Source organism: Yarrowia lipolytica, chromosome 1A, assembly GCF_001761485.1.
Source record: "Yarrowia lipolytica chromosome 1A, complete sequence".
Lineage (NCBI taxonomy): Eukaryota > Fungi > Ascomycota > Dipodascomycetes > Dipodascales > Yarrowia > Yarrowia lipolytica.
Window position 1 is genome coordinate 277,490 of NC_090770.1, and position 22,324 is coordinate 299,813.

The 22,324-nt window shown below is 49.7% G+C and overlaps 9 protein-coding genes and 2 pseudogenes across 9 annotated transcripts; 7 read left to right on the forward strand and 4 right to left on the reverse strand.

The window, feature by feature from the left end:
* Positions 1-88: 88 nt before the first annotated feature.
* Positions 89-2,123, forward strand: YALI1_A02775g (uncharacterized protein; the record flags this gene model as incomplete). The annotated part of the gene is made up of 2 exons (XM_499685.3): positions 89-124; positions 669-2,123. The coding sequence occupies 2 exons, from the start codon at positions 89-91 to the stop codon at positions 2,121-2,123; spliced, it is 1,491 nt and encodes a 496-aa protein (XP_499685.1).
* A 230-nt stretch (positions 2,124-2,353) lies between these two features.
* YALI1_A02813g (uncharacterized protein) lies at positions 2,354-3,829 on the reverse strand (the record flags this gene model as incomplete). The annotated part of the gene is made up of 1 exon (XM_499686.3): positions 2,354-3,829. The coding sequence occupies one exon, from the start codon at positions 3,827-3,829 to the stop codon at positions 2,354-2,356; it is 1,476 nt and encodes a 491-aa protein (XP_499686.1).
* A 625-nt stretch (positions 3,830-4,454) lies between these two features.
* Positions 4,455-4,807, forward strand: YALI1_A02819g (uncharacterized protein; the record flags this gene model as incomplete). Its single annotated transcript, XM_068281616.1, has 2 exons — positions 4,455-4,633; positions 4,678-4,807. The coding sequence occupies 2 exons, from the start codon at positions 4,455-4,457 to the stop codon at positions 4,805-4,807; spliced, it is 309 nt and encodes a 102-aa protein (XP_068137717.1).
* Positions 4,808-5,876: 1,069 nt separating this feature from the next.
* On the forward strand, positions 5,877-7,559 carry YALI1_A02833g (uncharacterized protein; the record flags this gene model as incomplete). Its single annotated transcript, XM_499687.3, has 2 exons — positions 5,877-5,913; positions 6,112-7,559. 2 exons carry the CDS (start codon positions 5,877-5,879, stop codon positions 7,557-7,559), a joined length of 1,485 nt encoding a protein of 494 aa, XP_499687.2.
* Positions 7,560-10,014: 2,455 nt separating this feature from the next.
* On the forward strand, positions 10,015-10,668 carry YALI1_A02875g (uncharacterized protein; the record flags this gene model as incomplete). The annotated part of the gene is made up of 1 exon (XM_066094000.2): positions 10,015-10,668. The coding sequence occupies one exon, from the start codon at positions 10,015-10,017 to the stop codon at positions 10,666-10,668; it is 654 nt and encodes a 217-aa protein (XP_065950072.2).
* Positions 10,669-12,022: 1,354 nt separating this feature from the next.
* On the forward strand, positions 12,023-12,979 carry YALI1_A02895g (uncharacterized protein; the record flags this gene model as incomplete). The annotated part of the gene is made up of 1 exon (XM_499690.3): positions 12,023-12,979. The coding sequence occupies one exon, from the start codon at positions 12,023-12,025 to the stop codon at positions 12,977-12,979; it is 957 nt and encodes a 318-aa protein (XP_499690.3).
* Positions 12,980-13,330: 351 nt separating this feature from the next.
* YALI1_A02909g (Compare to YALI0A02416g, Misc non-coding, gnl|GLV|YALI0A02416g [Yarrowia lipolytica] uniprot|P41927 Yarrowia lipolytica MT1_YARLI Metallothionein-I (MT-I)) lies at positions 13,331-13,498 on the reverse strand (annotated as a pseudogene).
* Positions 13,499-14,454: 956 nt separating this feature from the next.
* YALI1_A02919g (Compare to YALI0A02423g, Misc non-coding, gnl|GLV|YALI0A02423g [Yarrowia lipolytica] uniprot|P41928 Yarrowia lipolytica MT2_YARLI Metallothionein-II (MT-II)) lies at positions 14,455-14,619 on the forward strand (annotated as a pseudogene).
* Positions 14,620-16,274: 1,655 nt separating this feature from the next.
* On the reverse strand, positions 16,275-17,374 carry YALI1_A02947g (uncharacterized protein; the record flags this gene model as incomplete). Its single annotated transcript, XM_499691.2, has 2 exons — positions 16,275-17,292; positions 17,334-17,374. 2 exons carry the CDS (start codon positions 17,372-17,374, stop codon positions 16,275-16,277), a joined length of 1,059 nt encoding a protein of 352 aa, XP_499691.2.
* A 327-nt stretch (positions 17,375-17,701) lies between these two features.
* YALI1_A02974g (uncharacterized protein) lies at positions 17,702-19,990 on the reverse strand (the record flags this gene model as incomplete). The annotated part of the gene is made up of 1 exon (XM_499692.3): positions 17,702-19,990. The coding sequence occupies one exon, from the start codon at positions 19,988-19,990 to the stop codon at positions 17,702-17,704; it is 2,289 nt and encodes a 762-aa protein (XP_499692.2).
* Positions 19,991-20,273: 283 nt separating this feature from the next.
* Positions 20,274-20,532, forward strand: YALI1_A02977g (uncharacterized protein; the record flags this gene model as incomplete). The annotated part of the gene is made up of 2 exons (XM_068281617.1): positions 20,274-20,298; positions 20,342-20,532. The coding sequence occupies 2 exons, from the start codon at positions 20,274-20,276 to the stop codon at positions 20,530-20,532; spliced, it is 216 nt and encodes a 71-aa protein (XP_068137718.1).
* Between the last annotated feature and the right edge of the window lie 1,792 nt (positions 20,533-22,324).

Here is a 22,324-nt window from a genome sequence, read left to right on the forward strand (position 1 = left end):
CAGACACCCTCAGCAAGCATAATAGAGACTCAACCCCTCTCGCCGAACTTTGGAACTTGAACTTGTTCACTCAACCACCGCACCAAACATGTCCAAGCACCATCTGAAGACCCAGAGTGCCGTTGTGAGTATCATTGAGGAGGCAGCAGTTGCTGGGGCTAGACCGTGGCAGGTGACACGAGCACACGAATGGGGATGGTAACACGAACGGGGACACGAACGGGGACAGTGACACGATCGGGGTAACACGAATGCGGACTGTTGAGGAAAGAGGCGGACATACAGACACAGCTGCTCTGAATGCTCTGAATGCTCTGAATGCTCTGAATGCTCTGAATGCTCTGAATGCTCTGAATGCTCTGAGTGCTTAATGATCGTTGTGCCTGCTCTCTAGTGACATGATCCGCCAACTGATTTGTGGACGTGTTCCAGGACCCAATGCCATGAGAACATGAACGTGGCTGGTGGTTTGAGGAAAGTGGCCCATCCAGACCACTTTTCTGGACAACCGCCATGTCGTGACCCCACTCTACCTTGCTCGTCATGATCTGTCCCCTGCCAATCGCAGGGTGCAGAAGCTCATTCTGGTCAGCTGGTCAGTGCAATTCGCTCGTTATCCAGTCCCGTCAGCATTGGCTCTGTCCGCTCGTGTCGATGTACTAACAAAGGCATTCGACAACTCCGCCACCACCGTGGCTGCTTCGCAGATGCGAAACGCCCTCAACAAGCTCTCCGACTCCGTCGAGGACCCCGCCCAGAAGCGACGATTCGAGAACGAGATGGACAACTTCTTCTCTCTCTTCCGACGATACCTGGTCGACAAGGCCAAGGGCAACGCTCTCGACTGGGACCGAATCCAGCCCCCGAAGGCTGAGCAGGTCATTGACTACAAGGACATTGACCAGGATGTTGGCGCCGAGTTCCTCAACAAGCTTGCTGTTCTCAAGCTTAACGGTGGTCTCGGTACCTCCATGGGCTGCGTCGGCCCCAAGTCCGTCATTGAGGTTCGAGATGGCAAGTCCTTCCTCGACCTGTCTGTGCGACAGATCGAGCACCTCAACCGACAGTACAACGTCGACGTGCCCTTCATTCTCATGAACTCTTTCAACACCGACGAGGACACCCAGACCATCATCAAGAAGTACCAGGGCCACAAGATCAACATCAAGACCTTTAACCAGTCGCGGTTCCCCCGAGTCTTTAAGGACTCCAACCTGCCCGTGCCCAAGAGCTTCGATGACCGAATCGATGCCTGGTATCCCCCCGGACACGGAGATCTGTTTGAGTCTCTGCACAACTCCGGCGTTCTGGACGAGCTCATTGCCGAGGGCAAGGAGATCATCTTCGTCTCCAACGTTGATAACCTTGGTGCTGTTGTGGATCTCAGCATTCTCAAGCACATGTCCACCACCGGCTCTGAGTACATCATGGAGCTGACCGACAAGACCCGAGCTGATGTCAAGGGAGGAACCCTGATCGACTACGATGGCCAGGTCCGACTTCTCGAGATTGCCCAGGTCCCCAAGGAGCACACCGAGGAGTTCAAGTCCATCAAGAAGTTCAAGTACTTCAACACTAACAACCTGTGGATCAACCTCAAGGCCATTAAGCGAGTCGTCGAGAACAACGAGCTCGACAGCGAAATCATCCCCAACGAGAAGAGCATCACCATTGGCAAGAACGACATCCCCGTTCTGCAGCTCGAGACCGCCGTCGGTGCTGCCATCCGACACTTCAAGGGCTGCATGGGTGTCAACGTTCCCCGACGACGATTCCTGCCCGTCAAGACCTGTTCTGATCTTCTGCTGGTCAAGTCCGATCTCTACACCCTCCACGCCGGCCGACTTGAGATGGACCCCAGCCGATTTGGCGGTTCTCCTCTCATCAAGCTCGGTGGCCACTACAAGAAGGTCAGCGACTTCCAGAAGCGAATCCCCCACATGCCCAAGATTTTGGAGCTTGACCATCTGACCATCACTGGTAACGTTATGCTCGGCAAGGGCGTCACTCTCAAGGGCACCGTTATCTGTGTCTGTGAGGAGGGCAAGAAGATTGACATCCCCAACGGCTCTGTGCTGGAGAACGTTGTCATTACAGGATCTCTCAGTATTCTGGAGCATTAAGGTATAAGTAGTTAATATCAGGTAGTTGTTATGATTCTATGGAGTATAAGTACAGTACTTCCGTGATAAAAAGATGGCTTCTCCATTTCTTAAGTGTACCGTAACTGTTATTTTCGGATTCAAAGTAATCCCAACTAATACGAGAAACAGACAGCAACGTGTTTGAGTGCTTCAACCGCCATAGACGGCGTGTCTATAAATAAATCTATGAACTGTTCCCTCCTCAACTGTTACACCACCAGACCTGTTCCTAGGAGCCCCCTTGCTGCGAGATAGTCCACCTTTTGTTTTGATGCTCTCAGTTTTTCCTTCCACTTGACAGTTTCTTCTCTACTGAGCTGTTGAGGTTGCCAGACTGGTTTGTAAGGCGGAAAGGTGATTCTGGGACATCCTGCAAAGTCGTATTGAATCTGGTGGCAGTCTTCATTCGTTTTCGTTCCTGAGGTCAGCAGAGGTCTATAGGCCAGATTGTCATCTGCGATTTCGCGCACGACCCACGGCCCGTCGTGGTAGTAGACAATGACATTGAGGGGGATTCCAGGCACGTAGTATACGTTTTCGATCCACAAGGGCGTTCCATCGTTGTCATCTCCCACATACACCTTTCCGATGGACTCGACATCAAAGTAGAGGTTTTCGCAGCAGATCTGGGTAGGTTCGCTGACGCCTTTGAGCTCATGGATCATGTCCTTGTTGTTGCAGATTGAGACTGGGTAGTTTTTGGTGATATGTTCGAAACTGCACGAGAGGTCCATTGATGCCTGGGAGTCGTTGCAACAGAATCTGAAAGACGTTTCGACTGGTCCTGGAAGAATTGTTGGTGGATGGCCACAGGTGATGCTGTATCGAACCACCACTGGCGGGAACAGACCCATTAGTTCTCTGTATGCCAATCTGTATTTGGCCGCGAAAATCACCTTTTCCACCTTGTTGTCCACCGTTGTCTGTCCCGACACAATGAACGACGTCTCCATGGTGTGTTTATCGTCTATAAGTCGTTCAAACTGCGCCAGAGACTTTTCGTTTTCAGCACCTCCGGCGGCAGGCTTGAATCTGTGTGCCTGGATAAGAGTGTCTCTGATGGTCGTTCCGAACAGATCAGGCTCATCCTTGTGTCTGTGCCATAGTTTCGAGGCGTAGTCCGTCAGATCGGCAAGGTCCTGGTGGTACTCGGAGCCTCTCAGCACGTTTTTGCACCTTCTGGCAAGTTGGGCCTTGGCCTTGCAAATGTAGATGCCCTTGAAACTCTTCACGTTGATGATGAAATGGAGCAGCTCGGAGGCCTCTGTTGGATGCAGAGCCCGGATATGCGTCTGGATCTCGCTGTCGACGCTCAGCCACATCATCTTGAGCAGCATCTGAGAGTAATGGGCTGGTTTTCTGTAGTAGAGGAGGTTGTCAGTTGTCAGATCTCCCTGGATGATGAACGGCTGGGTAGATCGCACGTAGTCGTAAATGTCGTCGTCCGAGCTCCACTTGTTGAACAGATGCACCCGATCAATAAGTCCACACCACCCGACATGGTCTATAAGGGCCGAGACAGCTCCGACTCCAAACTTGAGCAGCCAATATGCGTTTTCCACCTTGAGCGCCGTGTCTCTGACGGCTGCAACCCAGTCGGAGATTTTTTCCAGCTCCGTCCACCTGAGCACTATTTCCGTCTGCCGCAGCTTTTTGATGTCCTTTTCAAAGTCGCCATCTCCCATTTTTGCGTCCCGTCTCGTAGTTGCACTTCCAAACTTTTGGCGATAATTGAAACCTTGGAAAATGTCCCAAATTGACCGCTGACGATAATTGGGAGTTTAAATGGAGAGCCTTAGAAGTGCGAGTAAAAAGAAACAGGTAAAAAAAAGGCGAGTAGGAGTAGTAGAACATTGGAGGTCCAAGCCACAAAACCATACCCATGAGGACCCATGAGTAAGATGGAGATGTATAACGAAATGTCCAACCAATTGAACAAAAATACAACAATTGCAAAATTGGTACAATGACGGGAACTTGTGTCCAACATTGATTTTTTTTTTTAACAGCCGCCGTTATCGTGGCTTACTAAGCCAATTTCACCACCACCAACCCAGTAAGTAATACAGTTTGGCCGGATTAATACATTGCCCATGCACCAACGATAACGGTGACAAGAGAAACCGAAGGGAGCCGAACTCCGTCAATCACGTGACCAAAACCCATCCCCAGGGGCTAGTCAGCTTTGTCATGTAGGCTGCGACTCTCTCACCTATCGCTGCTGTCTTGACATCGTCCCCTCACTTCACTCTGGCATTGCTTATCTCACGGTCCAAATAAACTGTGGCGAAGAGCGGCTAAAAATAAAGCATGGTTGGGGGGGCCAAAAGGGCTGCTAGAGATGGTGCTAAAGCGTGCCAACAAATGTCAAGATCGCCTGTCGCCTATCAATACGACAAAGATAGTGCCTGTCCAAATAGCTTCGTCCCATACCCCGCTTCACCCTGTAGTTCGGACGCGGCGCAAATAGAGCAGAGCTACTGGCATTTGTAGTCGGAGTGAGAGGGGGAGGGGAAGACGGGGGGTCGCGGAGGTTTGCCAGGGGGGGGGGGGGATGTTATGGCGGACCTTTGAGGTCACGTGACCGGTGGCGTTTGGTTCCGTCGGCTGTCGCTTTTTTTTGGGGCTGTGCACGTGATTTTTCGCATCTTGCAAAAAAATAAAAATTTATCGTCAATATTTCGGCTCCCGGATGTCAGGGTCTGGGGGGAGGAGACGTAATGCCGATGATTACCTGTGCATAATCTGACATCTTATTTTGTCTGCACACGTTTGTTTGAGGCGTGGGAGAAAGGGTGGTGTCTAAAAGCTGACGCCGCATGCTGAGAGCAGGCTAAGGGGTTAGTCAGAGGGAGCCAGAGGGAGCCAGAATCCCGGTGAGTAAGCAGTTTTACATGCATGTTGGGCCGTCGGACGGCTTTCGTAGTCACAAATGTGGTCTCGCAACGCCTTTTTCGTCTCCAACGCACACCTGTGGGTGTCACTTGCCCTTCTGGTGTATCGACCCTCTTCCCCACCGTCATCTCAGAAGCTAAGGTTGTGTTAGGTCGATTGAAGGGGGCGAGCAAGAGACGAGGAGGACAGGCAATGTCAACAAAAAAACAACAACTTCCTTTTTAGAGAGTCAAAATTCCCGTCCAGTCCCGCACAAACGCCGTCTTCTTCCCTTCCCTTCCCACAGACATTGCTATATGTCTGAGATGGGGCTTGCGGTGGTGACAACAAACTGAAGCAGTCCTTTAGAAGGTTCGATTATTTTGATTGCGTGGGAGAAGGAAGAAATGGAGGGGTCGGAGGCTTATAAAGGGTCGTGTTTGGGGCAATTGGCTCGTTGTGGTCACGCACGCCTGGCGAAAAACCCTTGCTCCGTTACACCCGCCAAGTGATCCCCCGCTCCGCCCCGCTCGAAAGCAACATATAAACCGAGCGTCGTCCCCCGTGGGTCCATCATTCGTTCGTACCTTCCTTGTAGCATGCTCTCAGCAGCAGCGTAGCAAGGTGTCCATGCATAGAGGTGCAAAAAGCTTAAATGCGCAAGTAAATGGTCCATGCCTGCACTGCACCCTCCCAGTTTTATATCCCGTTGGTCTGCCGTCCGAAATCTCTCAGCCCCGTGTACAAGTGCTGAATTGCCCCGAGTCGACAAACTAGACGCTGTTGCCACCACGCCCGCAAGCACACACCCCGCCACACACAGGTTTATACAACAGACACAAGCCGAACGCCACAACCATGCACCACCACCTCAACCCCAAGGCGCTCTTTTCTGGTGAGTATGGCGGACAGAAATGGACGGAGGAACGTGGCAGAGCCGATTGACCAGCCACGCAGGCCGACCAAGCCCCATTGAGTGAGCCATTGGACGTCCTTGGCCCGAATAGACGCTCTCTCCCAGGTTTGCCGGAAAAACGAGCTGTTATATCCGAACGAGCTGTTTGTGCCCAAAAAAGCCCCTACTAACCCCCAGGCCGAAAGGAGAGCACCTCTCCCCAGACACAAGCCGCGTCCGGCTCCGGAGCCGTGTCTCCAGGCCGACCTCTGGATTCGTCCACCAACGTCGAAGATGTGGATGAGCTTGACGGAGACGGCCAGAACATCATCATGGGAATTATCGCCCAGCTGCGACCCGGCGCTGATCTGTCTCGAATCACACTTCCCACCTTCATTCTCGAGCGAAAGTCCATGCTCGAGCGAATCACAAACTCCCTGCAGCACCCCACATATGTCATTGAGGCCCACGCCACCAAGGACCCCATGCAGCGGTTCATCCAAGTGGTAAAGTGGTACCACTCCGGCTGGCACATCACCCCCAAGGCCGTCAAAAAGCCCCTGAACCCCATTCTCGGCGAGTTCTTCACATGCTACTGGGACTACGACGACGGTTCCCACGGATACTACATCTCCGAGCAGACCTCCCACCACCCTCCCAAGTCATCCTACTTTTACATGATCCCCGAGCACAACATCCGAGTCGACGGTACACTGGCTCCCAAGTCCCGTTTCCTGGGTAACTCAGCTGCTTCTCTCATGGAGGGCGCCACCATTCTCAAGTTCCTGGACATTGTAGATGCCAAGGGCGCTCCCGAGGAGTACGAAATCACTTCGCCCAATGCCTACGCCCGAGGTATTCTCTTTGGACGGCTCAAGTACGAGTACTGCGACCACTCGATCATCAAGTGTCCCGCTCTGGACCTGACTCTGGACCTGGACTTCAAGGCCAAGGGCTTCATTTCCGGTACATACAATGCCTTCGAGGGCCAGATCAAGAAGATCTCCACCGGCGAGGCCTTTTACGATGTTTATGGAAAGTGGGATGAAATAATCGAGCTCAAGAACCTCAAGACCGGCGAGAAGTCGGTGCTGTTTGACGTGACTAAGGCCGCCCTGCACCCTCCCAAGGTGCGACCCATCGCTGAGCAGGCCGCCACCGAGTCCCGACGACTGTGGGAGCCCGTCACCGACGCTCTTGCTAAGCGAGACCACACCGTTGCTACCGACGAAAAGTTCAAGATTGAGGACAAACAGCGAACGCTGGCCAAGGAGCGAGAAGAGCACGGCGTCAAGTTCCTGCCCAAACTGTTCAAGCCCGCCCCCGCTCCCCTGGACTTCATTCTGTATAAGGATCTGCACGGCACTCCCGAAGAGATCACCAAGGAGATTCTCAGCATAGTCCCCATTCTGCCCGGCCAACAGTTCACCAAGGACTTTGAAATGTCCGGCGAGAAGAAATACAAGCTGGAGAAGAGCGGCCAGGCCAGCAGCGAGACTCAGCCCCCCGCCACGACCACTGCGGCTGCCCCCCAAGCAGGCGCTGTCCCCACAACCCCTGCTAACGGCCAGACTCCCCTGGCCAAGACTTCTGATCTTCAGGAGGCTCTTCCCACCGAAGAGGACGAGTTCCACGACGCCCAGTAGTGTCCATGACCCAGTAGTGTTCCACGACCCAGTGGTGTTTTCCACATGTTTTTGTATGGAGGTTGCAAGTGACTATATATAGTTTGATAGAGATTCTTAACCAAAACGAGCGACGTCGCGGTTCGATTGTAAAGCCATTGTAAATGTACTGGTATTTAATGATATGTTATCTATCGCGCGCTTCGGCCCGAGACTTACTCTTCTGTTTACGGTCACTATTTCAAAGTTGAAAGTTCGAGTGTGTCGAAATAAATGCCCAGAGCCTCTTTTGCAGACAGCTGCCCAAAAGTCTCCTTCTCTTCATCACTTGGTCAGTCCAAACTGCGATTGCTTTGCAGCTATATCTCCGGTCAGAAATATGTGGAGTCCAACTGCCGGCAGTGGCGGCGCTAGCAGCATCCCCACCAGCAACAGAGCTGCATACCTGCGGTCTCTGTCGCACTCACAGGAGTTGGGGACGTGGAAATTTTCGTCTTCGTTTGCGCGGTCGTCGGCGACGTCTCTGGACGACTTTTCCGACCATCTAGACCTTGACTGCGAGATGGAGGAGAGCACTTCCACGGCCGTGATTTGTCACGACGAGGATGACAGAGATGTGTTGGAATAATTTGTATGAGCTGCTGGCTCCAATTTATGTATTTATAATTATTTATAGCAGTTTACAGCAGTGCTTATGAAGTGAAGATTACGTATATGGCCAATTTCCTCATTCAATTTGTGAGTTTTTTTCTCGACGATTATTTTAGGTGGTGCGCAATATGAATGCATTTAATTAAAAAATAAAACAAAATAAAAACAAAATTAAATGAAAAATAAATTAAATGAAATAAAATTAAATGAAATAAAAATCCAAGTCCGTGAAAACACATCAGATTAGCTTATAAACAGTACCAATCAGTAGCCAGCCCTTGGTTGATGGAGTATGGCCATCTAATTTTCAGCTCTTCACTGTCACTCCTCGTGATGTAGTTCGGTGTTAGTCCCATACTCATACTCCGCCCTGAGCAACGTTCCTATGCCCAACAAGTTCTCAAAAGCGACTCGGAAGCGAGCTGGCTGGCTCAACTGTGGTCTCCGGGACAAAGCAATGTAGTGTTGTGTATCGCGAGTAGCAGTCAGGAGGCCCCTGACAAACCCCTCGTTCTTTAGACCGAATCACCTTGGCGACATATCTTCACAGCCGCTTCCTGTGTTCAAAGTGCAGTGCCCTCCTGCTTGGTGATTTCGGCCTTCCTCCGTTGGTGAGAGTCGGGTTGTCATTCATCCTATATATATATAACATATTCTCAATTAATTAATTTTTACAAATTTTTATATTTTTTCTGACATATTTCCAATACCACCCATAATTCCTATAATTCCAGCTCATTAAAACCCTCCTGTCACTCGATCCACACGCTAACACAGTCCAGTCGTACGATAATGGGCGTTGGAGGTGGAGTTGGGCGACGGAAACTGGTATACGACGAGCCAGACTAGTGGGGTAATCAGCAGAGAGCAGAGAGCAGAGAGCAGTGAAGTTAGCAGTGAATCAGCTGCTCCAGTGTGTTCAACCTGCTCTCCTGCCCGCCAGATCGACTCATCATTGGTCGAGTATCGCCGCCAAGTCTCCGACAAGGAGCCCAGGACGTTGACAGGAGCCCAGGACATCCTCCTTTCTCAGCACCATTTCGGCGTGCTATCATAAAAGGAATTAGTGCGTTTTGTGCGATGGCATTTGGAGCTAACCGAGGATGGGGCGAGGGTGCTGAGTAAGATTGAAAGAGATCGAGAGAGACCGAAGGAAGCCAACCCAGCAGAAACGCCACTCCAATCTGGCCTCGGCTACTATCTGGGTGTGGTACTTCCGGGGTGGCAGTCTAGTCAAGCCCCGGTAGTCTAGTCAAGCCTACAAGTAGTGGTGGAGTCATACGCGAAGTGAAGCCACAGTTACAGACCAAATATGGCAGTTTGAAATTCCGAAATTAGCCAGAGTGTCACATCTAGTGCGGAGCTGACTACGACTACTACTACGTAGAGTGATAGTCACCTCGGCCCCCATCACCCAACACCACCCGCCGCTGAAACGCCTTCGCCTGCGTGAATGCCGACTGTGTTAGCCTGCTACAGTATTGGTACCATACTTGTAGCACTTGCGGGTTCACGCATCCACAGTATCTCTTTAGCATGTCACACAACGGCCCTGGCCACGAACATGGACCTTTTCGTCCGCCGGGCCCTCCCGCTCCGCTCTCCATGGCCCCCACCGTGTCCCCGCCCTCCCGGTTCCACTCCCTCTCGCCTTCCACCTCCAACTCCAACCCCTCGCCATTCCCCCGCGTTCCATGGGGGAGTTCCACTCCAGGCAGGGTCTTGAGGCGGTGGAGACGTCGTTTGCCAGTCCTCCCGCCTCAGAGTATCTCCAGGGTCCCATCAGTGAGCCGTGGTCCGAGACCTTTGTCCAAACAGAAGATCCATGCAAGCTTCAGCAATCAGACAAGATACAGCAATTAGATCACCCCAGCAATCAGTGTCATGGCCGAACTATGGAGCGGTAGGTTTTGCCAGTAATGTCGACCGTGCTCTTCCTATCGACCATGTTCATCTCGGTGCTCATCACGCTGCTCACGCTCCAAGCACCGTCGAACAACCGCGGCTTCAGCTGCTCAGCTCCGGAGTGTCAATCACCGAGAGCGGTGAGGGAGTCATTCCCCAGGAGGCTCTGTCTATTGGTGATCCGGGGTTCGAACCGTTCCGAGGAGTGGTAGTCAAGCAGAACAGGCCGGACAACGAGAACCACCGTTCTGGATCGACTGCCCGAGATCCCTGGGGACCCAAGTCATCAGACCATGGGCTTGAGAGCCCTGGCGGAGAAATTGGAAACTGCGTAACCGGATACCCTCTGGCGGGTTTCCGACGACAACTGCAAGGGTCAGAATTGCAGAAACAGGTTTCCCAGGCGGTTCGAGAGGTTACACGAAGCTCACAGAAGACCGTCTCCAAACCGACGAAAAGTCTGCCCAAATCAGCAAATCTGCCCAAAGCCGCCGAGATAATCCCACGAATTGGAGTGTTTGAAGGCCCCCAGTTTCCCCGGGCTCCGGGCGTTTCGCGCCTTCTTCTTCCTTAAGAGTGTCAGCAGGCGGTTATTGACCAGGAAGTTAGTGAAGTTCTTATTCACGGGGTTCCGAACGGAGTTCCTATTCACGGGGTTTCGAGCAGAGCTCCTACTCCTCTCACCCACCCACTACATCATTCTTCACCACAACATCTCCCTCCACAACATCTCCCTCCACAACATCTCCCTCCACAAACATCTCCCTCCAACAACAATCTCCCTCCACAAACATCTTCCCTCCACGGCATCTCCCTTCACAACGCACCTTCCTCCACCTTCCCATCACTCCTACGGTCCTCTCCTCAACCTCCCATAGAGTTCCGACCACACCAATTTTCCCGACACAAACCACCCGCGCGGACCATCACCCCTGACCCTTCCACCATAGTGCCTCCAGAAACGCAATATGGATGTGTGGTGGAAGGTCCGTTTTCCGACGGCGGCTGGTTTGGTCTGAAGCAGAAAATGACTAACCCTCCGGTGCCGTTTGAAACGCCGGTGCTCAAGGAGGAAGATTCCGTCGTCCCGTAGGGTGAGTAGTTATTCAGATGTCTTGGTTGTGGTCGTAACTGTTACTGTGACTCTGGGCAGACCTCAACCTGTCGATGACCACTCCGTTGCTCACGAGCCTTTCCAGAACCACTCAAGATACTAGATAACCACCAAACGCTCCGCCGTAGCTCAACAACGGGGACTGCAGGTATAGTCGACAAGCGAATCCGGTTCTGGGACACTATCCCCGGTGCGTTATTCAACGAAATCGACACGGGTTCGAGCTCGCAGGTGTTCAATCCCATAAGAACTCCAACGAAGTGGTGTCGACTCATGGATACAACCAGAACCAGATTATCATTTGGAACCCTCAATGAAGCAGGTGGCACAGCTCAAGGGCCAGAAGTACCGGGCCTTATACAGTACAGTACAGTACCTGAGTATGAATGCCGATGGTCGTCACTGGAGCTGGCGATGGACTCTGCGGTTCTGGAATATAACCCTACCGACGACCAAGGTAGCAGCGGCGTTCTGGACATTTTCATTTGTGATAGAGGAGGAGGCATCATGCCCGGCCTTTCTATTTATATTGTACTACGTATATTTGGATAAGTGTGTTAAGCCGTAGTGGCCGCATCTCCATCTGTTTTTTTTCTTTTTTTTTTTTCTTTTTTTTTTTCCATTAGTCATTAAGGTTCTGCTTGTGTGAATTTGTGTCTTCAAAAAGGGGACTATTTGGTGTCAGATTGGCCAGATAATCCCGTTGACCGTTTATATAGCTTTGATTGAGCTCTATGACAATTTTCAGCTCAATATTACTGCCGGAAAGCCTCGTCGAAGTGCACTGGTTCACGCGCATGTTTCTACAGCATGCATGTTAATTAAGTGGAGGTTTGTTTTACGCGTTTCAGTCTCCTTCAACATGGCCAAATCGAATTCAAAGCCATACTACGCCGTCAGAAAGGGCCGAAAAACAGGTGTATTTACATCATGGGACCAGGTGCAGCCGCTGGTCGACAAATTCCCCGGCGCCCAGCAGAAGAGATTCGAATCACTGGCCCAAGCGGAGCTATGGGTTTCCACAGCCGTTTGCGTGTCTCCTCCAAAGAGCACGCCGCCGTCCAGTGCTGGTTCTAACGGAACACAAAGTCCTCGCCTCGACCGCAGTCCTCGCAAACCGACGTGGTCTTCGTCGCAATCGTTGGGATTGGAGGGGGTCCGAAGAGACCTTCCATCTTCTCCCACAAGATCCAGGCCGAGGATGGACAACTACACGACCAAGGTGAACAATGAGAAGATGGAAGTTGCAACAAGGGCGACGAATCTGGAAAATCCGACAAACTTGACGGGAAAGGAGGAGACAACATGGTGTCCTACGACCAGTGAGATGGAAATGGGCTGGTCCCTGTTCCGTATGATCCAGTCTGATCCGTGGAACAAGGTGGAGGTGGAGGGACGAATAGAATCTGGACGGACATTGTTTGAGATTTATTTCAACGAAAACAACTCCCAGAATGTCGTGCGTCCTGTTGTTGTTGCTGACTGCCAAACTGAGGAGGAACAGGTGGCCAGAGCAGTGTTGGTAGGTGTCTATGAAGCATGCAAATTGATACACGCTCGCAACGATGGACTCAAGTACGAAATACAGACCACATCCATGTTTGTCATTGAGTGCTACTATCGACGGTGTTTCAAGTGGCAGATTAATGGTTGGGTGGATACAGACAATACCCCTGTACCTCACAGAGAGGTGGTTGAGCCTACGATGGAGTTGTTGCAGCAGTTGAAAGGAAGGATCAGATTTGGGAAGTTGAAGGTGGTGGAACAATGAACTCGGAATGAGCCGAAGATAGATCTGGAGGTTGATCCAGTTCTAGCAGAATTCCTCAGACTGCAGCGATTTGCTGCCAGAAGTATTCTGGAATGATACAGATGGTTCTTCAAGCTCCCTGGCTATGCGGAGTCTGTTCTTGCTCCCAAGCAGGGAATGCGACATATCGTTGTGATGAAGGCAAGATCTGGACCGGCAATTATTTTCAATACTACCGGTATTGATACCAGTAGCACTGATACCCTCGTCGTACTACAAGAGACTTATTGCATCCATACTCTCAAGTCTACAGTAGATTTGCAGCTGTACAATTTATTCAGCTATCAATAAATACATGTTCCTGTAGGTGAGCTAACATTTGCAGGTTTTGCAACCGCACTTGGTGCAAGCACAGGAGGCTGGCATACTGCTCTCTGAAGTTGAAGACGAGCAGCAGCAGTTGTTGACCAAGTTGTGCTTGGATTGGGTGGAGGTAGTGAAAATGAGAGAAGTTCCAAACATAGCAGTAGTGAATTCCATTATGTCGTGTGTGGTGTGTGTGTTGGTGTGTGGTGTGTGTGTGTGTGTGTGTTTGTGTGTGGTGTGTGTGGTGTGTGTGGTGAGAGTGTGTGACAACCGAATTGCGGATCTCGTCTCCTATTTATATCTGCTGCTGCTGTTGCGAAGAGCACATATTGCAATCTGGTAATTTTTCACTTTTTTACTAATTATTTCAGCCGCAGCGATAATCTCGCATCTCGCATACAAGCGAAACCTTAGCAGCATAAACCCCTCGAATGCTCCAGTGATGCGCCGTAAAATACCACTGAAACGGGGCTAAATTCGGCCAAACGGCATTAATAATGAAATATCTCACAATAATAGCCCCTCCTAGTGTTTCGGAGTCCGAATGTCTAGCATCATGTGGACTTGTGCGTTTTCGGAGTCCTATTGGAATATACACTTCGGAACTTTGACGAGAGATCTACAATATGTACGATGCACCTGACACAGACGTTGGAAGAATGGAGAAGGATAGAGACTTGAGTGGCACGCTTATAATGACATGAGTTCGAGTCGAGTGTCAAAGTAGGTGAATCGAATCCACATAGTCCAGGTTGAGTTGCTTCTCGTACACCCTTGTACAATTACTATCCTTCACACCTTTACACATTTCCATTCTCTTTCAGACCCTTCTAGCAAGTTCTACAAAGACATTGTTTACTTTAGCGCCACCTAAATCTTAGTCAATCATTGGAGATATGAGAGGTTTGTGCCACGGCTGTGTCTTTTTTCTTTGTCTAACCGCATTCTTTGCGACATTAGTGCTACTGCCGATGCAGATGCGTGCTTTGCGCTGCGGCTGAATACAACTGTATCTTGAAGATCTAGGAACGGGAAAATCTATAAATACGGCCAGATGTCCCTCCTTTTCTCACTGCACAGACATCTTTTCATTCACCACTCTCAACACTACTTCCAAACTCACTATCTCAATGGAATTCACTAGCGCCCTGTTCGGAGCTTCGCTCGTCCAGTCCAAGCACAAGACCACCAAGAAGCACAACCTGGTCGATTCCTGCTGTTGCTCCAAGCCCACAGAGAAGCCCACAAACTCCTGCACTTGCTCCAAGTGTGCTTGCGATTCTTGCAAGTGTTAATTTATTGTGTTATTAGAAGGATTCTCGTTAATACATTTGGTTAATTGAATTATTTAAGCTTTGTAAAATTTCAAGTAAAATATATACCACGGTAGAAAGACAGACTATGATTTTCACAGCAATAGCCACTAAGTAGATCTAAAGGAGACAGAAAAGACATCCAGTGGCTGGTTAGATGGTGGCAAGTAGAAGAATACCTCGGATCACGTGCTTCACCTAAAGAACCTGTGGTTTAATTTCCCCTTGTCCCCAAAAGAATGTTCCAAGAACAGGAAAGTTCGTCATGCAGCTTATCGTTGGCGATAATGCACCTGCGATGATTACCTGCAGGAACAATTTGTAGAGGGTTAGCGATATTGCGGTCTCGCTGGTCAATTTGAGGTCACATGACAGAGTGTTTTTGGTGTTAAAATATGGAAACACATCACTACAACTGTCATCAATGCTCTAATTCAGCGTTATCAGCATTCAGAAAGCCCGCACTTATGAGCGTTAGAAAAACAATATTGGGGATCTATGAGTGAAGTAGATACTATTTGTTTGACCTGAGCTTCTCTTGTATCACTAATGGAAATTAATACTATACGAAAAGGGCTGTTTCATGTGATCCTTGCACATTTTCAAGACCGTCTCAGTTTTACTGGAGCCTGAGGCCGCGAAAGCTTGGGAGATATCTTAAACCGATTTCTGCTCTTCTTTTCAAGATATGTAGTCACTCAACAGGTGATAACTACCCGAAACTTCTTTGATAGCTCTTCTCGGATGCACTTGATTGGTATAACCGTCCAGTCAGACGACGGAGTTGCAATGTTGGGAATCCGCCAAGGTGCCACCGATCAATGATGTTATCGGGGAGGACCAGAAGCTACAGAGCTTTCCAATTCAAATGTGCAACACATGAGTTCCTACGAGAACACTCAGAAACGAGTTATAGTCTTCCAGGAGAGCGTCGGGAAGAAGAGCAACAAAGTGAACGACAAGTCACAGCTATATTTACAAACTGAAGTCGAAGGCTCGAGATATTGCAGTGCCAAGAAGTCAAATATTCGATATATCTCAGTCTCAAGAGTTGCCCTCTGAGGAACTGAGTCAGCTGCCCAGTTACTGTACTGTACACAACGTTCCTACTGTGCTGTTGAATGACTGGGTGAGATTGGACCAACAATAGGCACGTAATGAACCCCTCAGGGGCTCTCGCTGGTTACCAGTCACTCACTAACGTCTTGCACCGAGCAAACATTCACACGACAATTGACACAGCAGTCAGGAGATTCAATAGTCATCTGATTGAACGCTGCATCCTGATTGCGACTGAGTCACGAGTGTGTGATTCAAGGCAGACTCTTCATCAATCGAGACGGCGCAATACGTCAAACATAAAGAAAGCTGTTAGCAGTCCAACCTGGTGCTTTGTCCATGAGCGATACAGCGGACCCATATTCGGCCCAACAAAGAAGGACATGGCACCAATGATTGTGCGGCAGAGGCTTCACCAGGCTTAACTCAAGAGAGAGACAGACGTAGCTACTGTATTACCGTACCAGTTGTACTCGTTCCCGTACTGGCAACAGCAACGAGTTACCTTGAATGAATTGTCGTGTGGCACCACGGGTTTGATGCTTTATAAAATGCATTAATAAATAACCAAGCCTACATCACACTTCAACTCTAGGCTCCCTCCTGTAGAAAAAGTTGAGAGCCTGCTTCTTCAGATAAGCATCCCTTTCTTTTGTGGCTTTCATCAGAGATTGAAGGGTGTTTGCAGCTCCTGGCGTCTTTCCCTCTTCCTCCTTCTCAGGACCCTCATCGAGTTGCGTTAGCCATTCTTGCGCCGCTTCCTGCGATACAGAGGTCAGCAAGGTTCTCAGACACACATAGAAGGTCTCTGAACCAACAAAGTCATTCTGGACCACCCGGAGGGTGTCCAATACCGCCCTTCTGTCCTTTTCGTCGAGTTTCAGACTCAAATACGTGAAGAACGACCATCCGGAAGTATCCGAGGGATGCTTCGAAACCCACAGCAGCATCAGAGACAGCAGTTTCTTGAAAAGCTCCTTATTTTCCTTCACGACCAAATCAGTCACCCATCTGGCGTATCCCCATGCATAATAGTTGTGTTTGTGTACCTGAGCTGATCTTAGAATGACGTCAAACTCGTGTTCCAGAAACGGACCCAGGCCAGTGGTATCGTAGTAGTGCTCCCCAAGCAGCGCGTTGATTTTTTCGAGGTAATTGACTTCTTTGAACAGTTCTTTTGGGGTAAACAGGTCCATCGAGGCCGACTTGACAAACCCACGTCGGTAGTTCCACAGTGTCGGGCTCTTGCTCTGTTTCTTGAGTTTAGACGTGAGCAGCAGATCCAGAAACCGCAGTTCGGCCCCCTCACTCTGAAGGCCCTGCTCCACCAGCTTGTGGCGAATATTGGTAGCCGAATGGTGTTCATAAGCAGCCAAAAGAAGCACATTGGAGAGATCTAGCACTGCTTCCGACACTGGCGATGCATCAATGGCGCTTCTAAATGTCTTCTGAGCCACCAAAGCCGCCGTTACCATCTCTTTTTTGGGCACACAGGCGGTCGTGATGTTCTTGTCCTCCACCAGTTGAAACGGCTTGAATGTGTCGTCCGTCGGCACTTCTTCTGGCAGCTCCGAAGGCCCGATTTCCACTTGATCGCTGGGTTAGTCGTGTCGGGCAGTGTGGCAAAAAGTACTCACGCGGCCAATAATGCTCTGCTTAGTTTTCGAACGAGTTCCATGGTGATATGGAGGTGAGGAATATAGTCACTGCATGGTTCATGATTGTAGTAGAGCTGGAATAAACCTTGGTGTTCAATTTATGAGCCGCACAGTGACATTGACGAATTAAGAATAATTAAAAAAATAATTAAAAAAACCAAAAATCTTCTGTTGGTACAATACTATATTAATAACATGTATGGAATAATGTATCATCGAAAGAGCCTTCATATACAGTCTCATGTCACCCAGTATGTTCCGTGAATCGAGAAAAAAATGCAATATTAAAAAAATTATGTAAATAGAAATGGCTGCCTCCTTCTCCTTTGTCAATGCCTTCTCTCTCTCTAACACCAGGTAAAGAAAGGAGCCTTTCTAGTGGCAATCTGAAGTCGCTCAACAATCACCTTTCTGGTGGCTTGGTAAGAAGACTCGGCATGCGAAAATCCCACGTCATTGATAGGCGAGTCTGTGTTGTTGTTATCAGCTACTCTCAGCGGACGGCTGGTGGCATTCTCACTGATGAGCTCGTCCCACAGACTCTGACGTCTTCCGTGGCGCTTGGAAAATGCAACGGCGTTCTTCTTGGTGGGACTAGAACACTCGAGCTCTCTATACCTGGCCTCCAGACTGAGCGAGGAGCCCTTGGAAGGCCGCAGTTTCTGATTAGGAACCGTAGCTGGCGCAGTAGAGGGTCCTGCTGAAGACGAAGCGTTGTCGTAGGAGGATAGGAGTGGAACCTGGTCGCTATTGAGGCTCTGATTTTTGTTTGGCGACACAGACAACGAGTTGAGAGCAGGCAACAACATGTTCTCGTCAACACTGGATTGCCGGGAATGCATGTTCGATGGAGTGGAAGCTCTGTTCAGCAGAGGGGTTCCAATAGCTGAGTTGAGTGTTTCGATAGGAATTCGAACGGGAATGTCCATCTCTCCGTCCCAAATCAGCACCTTGTCTCTCCGGGCAAGCTCTAGAGGGCCCTGGTCATGAGACTTGAGCGTTTCAACGACGTTGAAGGCCTGACCTTTCATCACAGCCCACTGTTTTTTCCACATGCGCTCCCGGAAGTCGGGGTCGACACTGAAAAGGTCTCGGAACTCCACGTAGGTCTGTTCCCACCATCGGGGAGATGTCAAGAGCGGCAAGAAGTGCTCTCTTGTTTCTCTGGAGAATGGCTGACCGATAAGTTCTAGCGGAAGAAAGAGCCAGCCAAACGGATACGATCTCCATTCATCAGGGTGCTTCCAGGGCCACGAAAGACCCGAATCAATGGCTCCTATCTTGAGTCGAGGCACCTTGATAGGAGAATGAGAAGAGTGGGGTGTGGCACCTCGTGAAGGGGAGCCCTGCGAGTGATATTGCGGATGGGCTGACGAAGCATCCACCCACTCCAGCTTGATCATCCAATTGTCGAGACCTCGATCTGTGTTTCGCATAATGTAGTCGAGAATCACGAGCTTCTCGAGCTCCAAACGAAACTGTTTTTGAACGGCAGGGGTCCAAATGTCCGACTCCGATGCAGCTCCGTACTGCTGACGTCGTTTGTCGGGCCAGGGATGCTTTCTAAAAAACACATCGGCCTCCTCGTAGTTGTGCAGAAACAGTTGGAATGAGCCAGGCTTTCGTGGCAGTAGACGAGCGTCATTTTTGGCCCGTCGACGTTCAAAATATCGATAGTAGAATGTTGGGGAGGAGAGATAGACAATCTCTGTATGAGGGACGATTCCCGTCTGCAGTCTGCGGTCCAATAGCGATGCCGCGGCCTCACAAATGTATCCGGTGTTTGGAATGAGACAGGAGCGTCCAAAGAAGCATGGGAACAAGTTTCGGTGTAGCCATTTGGTCCATTTCGGAGACAGAGGTCCATATGGCTCTTCGTCCTTTGGTTTAAATACACCCACAACTTCATGGTGTTCATTGTAGGCAAAGTAGCTGCCACTGGAGCCCTGTGCGATGAGTCTGGGAAAGATTCCGTGCGAAATGGCCTCGATCACCGACTCAATGACTTCTCCGAAATGCACCGCTGAGTTGTAATCTTCTTCGGAGGTATCGAGAATTTGTCGGGACTCGAATTCTGGCAGGTTTTTGAAGACGGAGTAGTAGATTTCGACTGCCCGTTCCTGTGCGGGGTTGCGGTCTGGTCGTCGCACAGGAAATGCTGTAGATAGTTTTCGTCCGATTCGAGAGAAAACACCCATCCATGTGGACGATCCCGAGGCGAGCGAGTCTCGATCCGAGTTGTTTTGCTGGTTGGACTCGAGATCCACAAAATGCGTCAACTGATCAGGCGTCTTGAACTCATTAGGAACCAGCTGGGTACCGGGAGTACCCCAATGATGGGCTGGTGTAGAAGTCTTGGGAGACAGATCGGAGGCATTAGGCATTTGCGGAGAGGGCATCAGGTCCTTGGTGACCACCGACAAGCGTCCTGACTGGATCCCCAGAGTTCGGTGTGTTTCGTTGTTGCTTATTCCCTCCTCAGTGTATTCTGCCGACTGAGCGGCTTCCCGATCGAGACTAGCTAGTCGGTCGTAGCCAGATTTGAACACTCTGTCTCCGTCGGTGACGTCGCCGTTGGAAGCCGCCCCGTTGGAGCCTCCACTCGTCGGCCTCGTCGCTTTCTTCGTTGGTGACATGTTGCAGATGTATCACAACCGGCAGTAACAAGGCGAGTGATATTGTAGTCTCCGGAAATTCGTGAGGGTGGGGGACGCTTGTGTATGCAGTGCCGTGAATTTGTCGAATATCAGTCCTCGAGCCGTCTCGGTGAAGGTGTATCTAAGTGCTTGGTACCACCTTCTCCTGCTCCGGTTGACAATTATATGCACCACCCTGCGGCCTGGGTGTATCCAAAAGTTAACTTTTTTGGCGTGTTTGGACATGTGATCTGGGGGCTCAAGGGCTAATAAACAGCTATATATGTGCACGTGTGTGGCTGACAGCCGTGTCGAGGACATGTGTCCCGCTCAGGAGATCAATTATATAAGCGGTTTCATATAAATGGCTGCTCCAATCACGCTATCGCACTAGCGAGGCCCTCCCTCATTTCTCCTTACACCGCATGACGTCGGTTGCTGAACGCCACACTAAGACTGCCTGTATTCGCCACCTGGGGTCTCCAGCTGCGAGAAAAGACCGCCAGCGACGGCCAAAAGGGTCGTTTTTTCGATTAATTTGATTTTGGTGCCTTCAGCGTCCCTTGTGGCGCCTGCAAGGGACCCGTGAATTGTAACTCGCTCGGAACTCAGGGGTGCCAAGCCGCTAGCCTAGAGGTTAGCCGTGCCCTAAAAGTGCATTGATTGAGTGGGTATGTCAGGTTAGGCTTGGAAAGTCCCTAGAATAATAAATAAAAAACATGTCTGTTTCAGGCAATATTTATTTGGCAAGTGGTAGTATAAGTTGACTGATTGATGCAGACGTCCCTGTTATTTGATTCAGACATTTGGGTATTTGATTTGTGATGTCTCCTACTCTACCATATCAATTGAAAATGGTCGAAGGCTCTACTCTTAACAACAGCATAATATCCTCAAGTAATTCTCTGTTAAACTCCGACACGTTCCTCCACTTTACTTGGGTAGTAGTTAACATTATTGGCGATCACATACAGTACATACGATCCTGTGCTAACATACTCGTAACACGACTGCAAGCTGCTCTGAAATCAGAACGAGTCACTGGAGCCAAGGGGAAGTCGTTCTAGCCGTAGGTGGCAGGTGGAAGGTCGCATATCACAGATTAAGATGGCGAGGTGAGAACAATCTGATCCTGTGCTTGGCTTCGTACCTACTGGAGTGCAACTGTCACCGACGGACTCATCGACACGCGCAATTGTACAAGCACCGGTGCCGTACGAGCGATAAGGTGTCACTCAAATGGTCGAAACAGACGAATTTGTGGAGCTTACCCCGCCAGAGATGACTTCCTTGAGAAGGTACTCTCGGATCTGTGAACAAGGCGAACTGATGCTGACTTTTCTATGGCTCTATGACACTATGATGTCATTCACTCGACTATAATTACATGAATGGTCAAAACACGGCCACCTTCGTTGTGTATACTGGCTTACTTCTTACAAATCATGACTAAATGTTGAGATTAGAGCCCATATTCAAAGGGGAGAAGATAGGGGGTGTCTAGTGAATTCCTCTGCGGTACTGTACGGATGTAACAATTTGAACAACGGCGTTTCAAGACCCCAAACTACTTTGTAGCTTCAACTACTTCTACTTGTAGTCTGTTGATGTCTTACAAAGTGAGACACAGCCTGAACAGTAGTGTATCAACTTCGGTAATATATCTTGGCGTAGGAGGGATAGAAACCTGAAAAGTGGATATTCGTAACAGGTGATTAGAGAGCTTTCATATGATACAGATTAGATTCTCACAGTGTAACAAATGATGGAGATCTCTAGAGCGTAGTTTTGGAACGCATCTTGTATAACATTCGTGAAATACGCGATATTAATTTAACAGACGCGAAAAGTTGATAGTAAGCACCCACATACAAAAACTTGCAGTAGGCTTGACAGAAAAGAAATAATCCAGATTGTAATCATCACGTGATCATAATGTATCTATAATACACTCCTTCCCCCAAAAAAATCAGCAAGAACTGTGTCTCAAACTACCCTCCTTTTCTTGTTGACGCGTCGTCCAAAAAAAAACAGAAAGGTTCTTCAGAGAATGTATATATATCAAGTGTCTTTTCCTATGTCGACTCGACCAAAAGTTACGGTACACCTGCTAGACAATGGCCTCAAAACGACAAAAGGGAGCCAAGAAGGCGCCCAAGGACCCAATGCCCATATATGGAGATACCCCGACCCACTAAAAGTGACTGCAAAGATGACTATTGCTGGTTTGGCTTGCCCTCACCCCCCAGGGACGCCACGGCAGATAGAATGGAGGATCAGGTCGACCACTGCGTGTCACGTGAATGATGTGGGCACGTTTTGCTATACCGATTC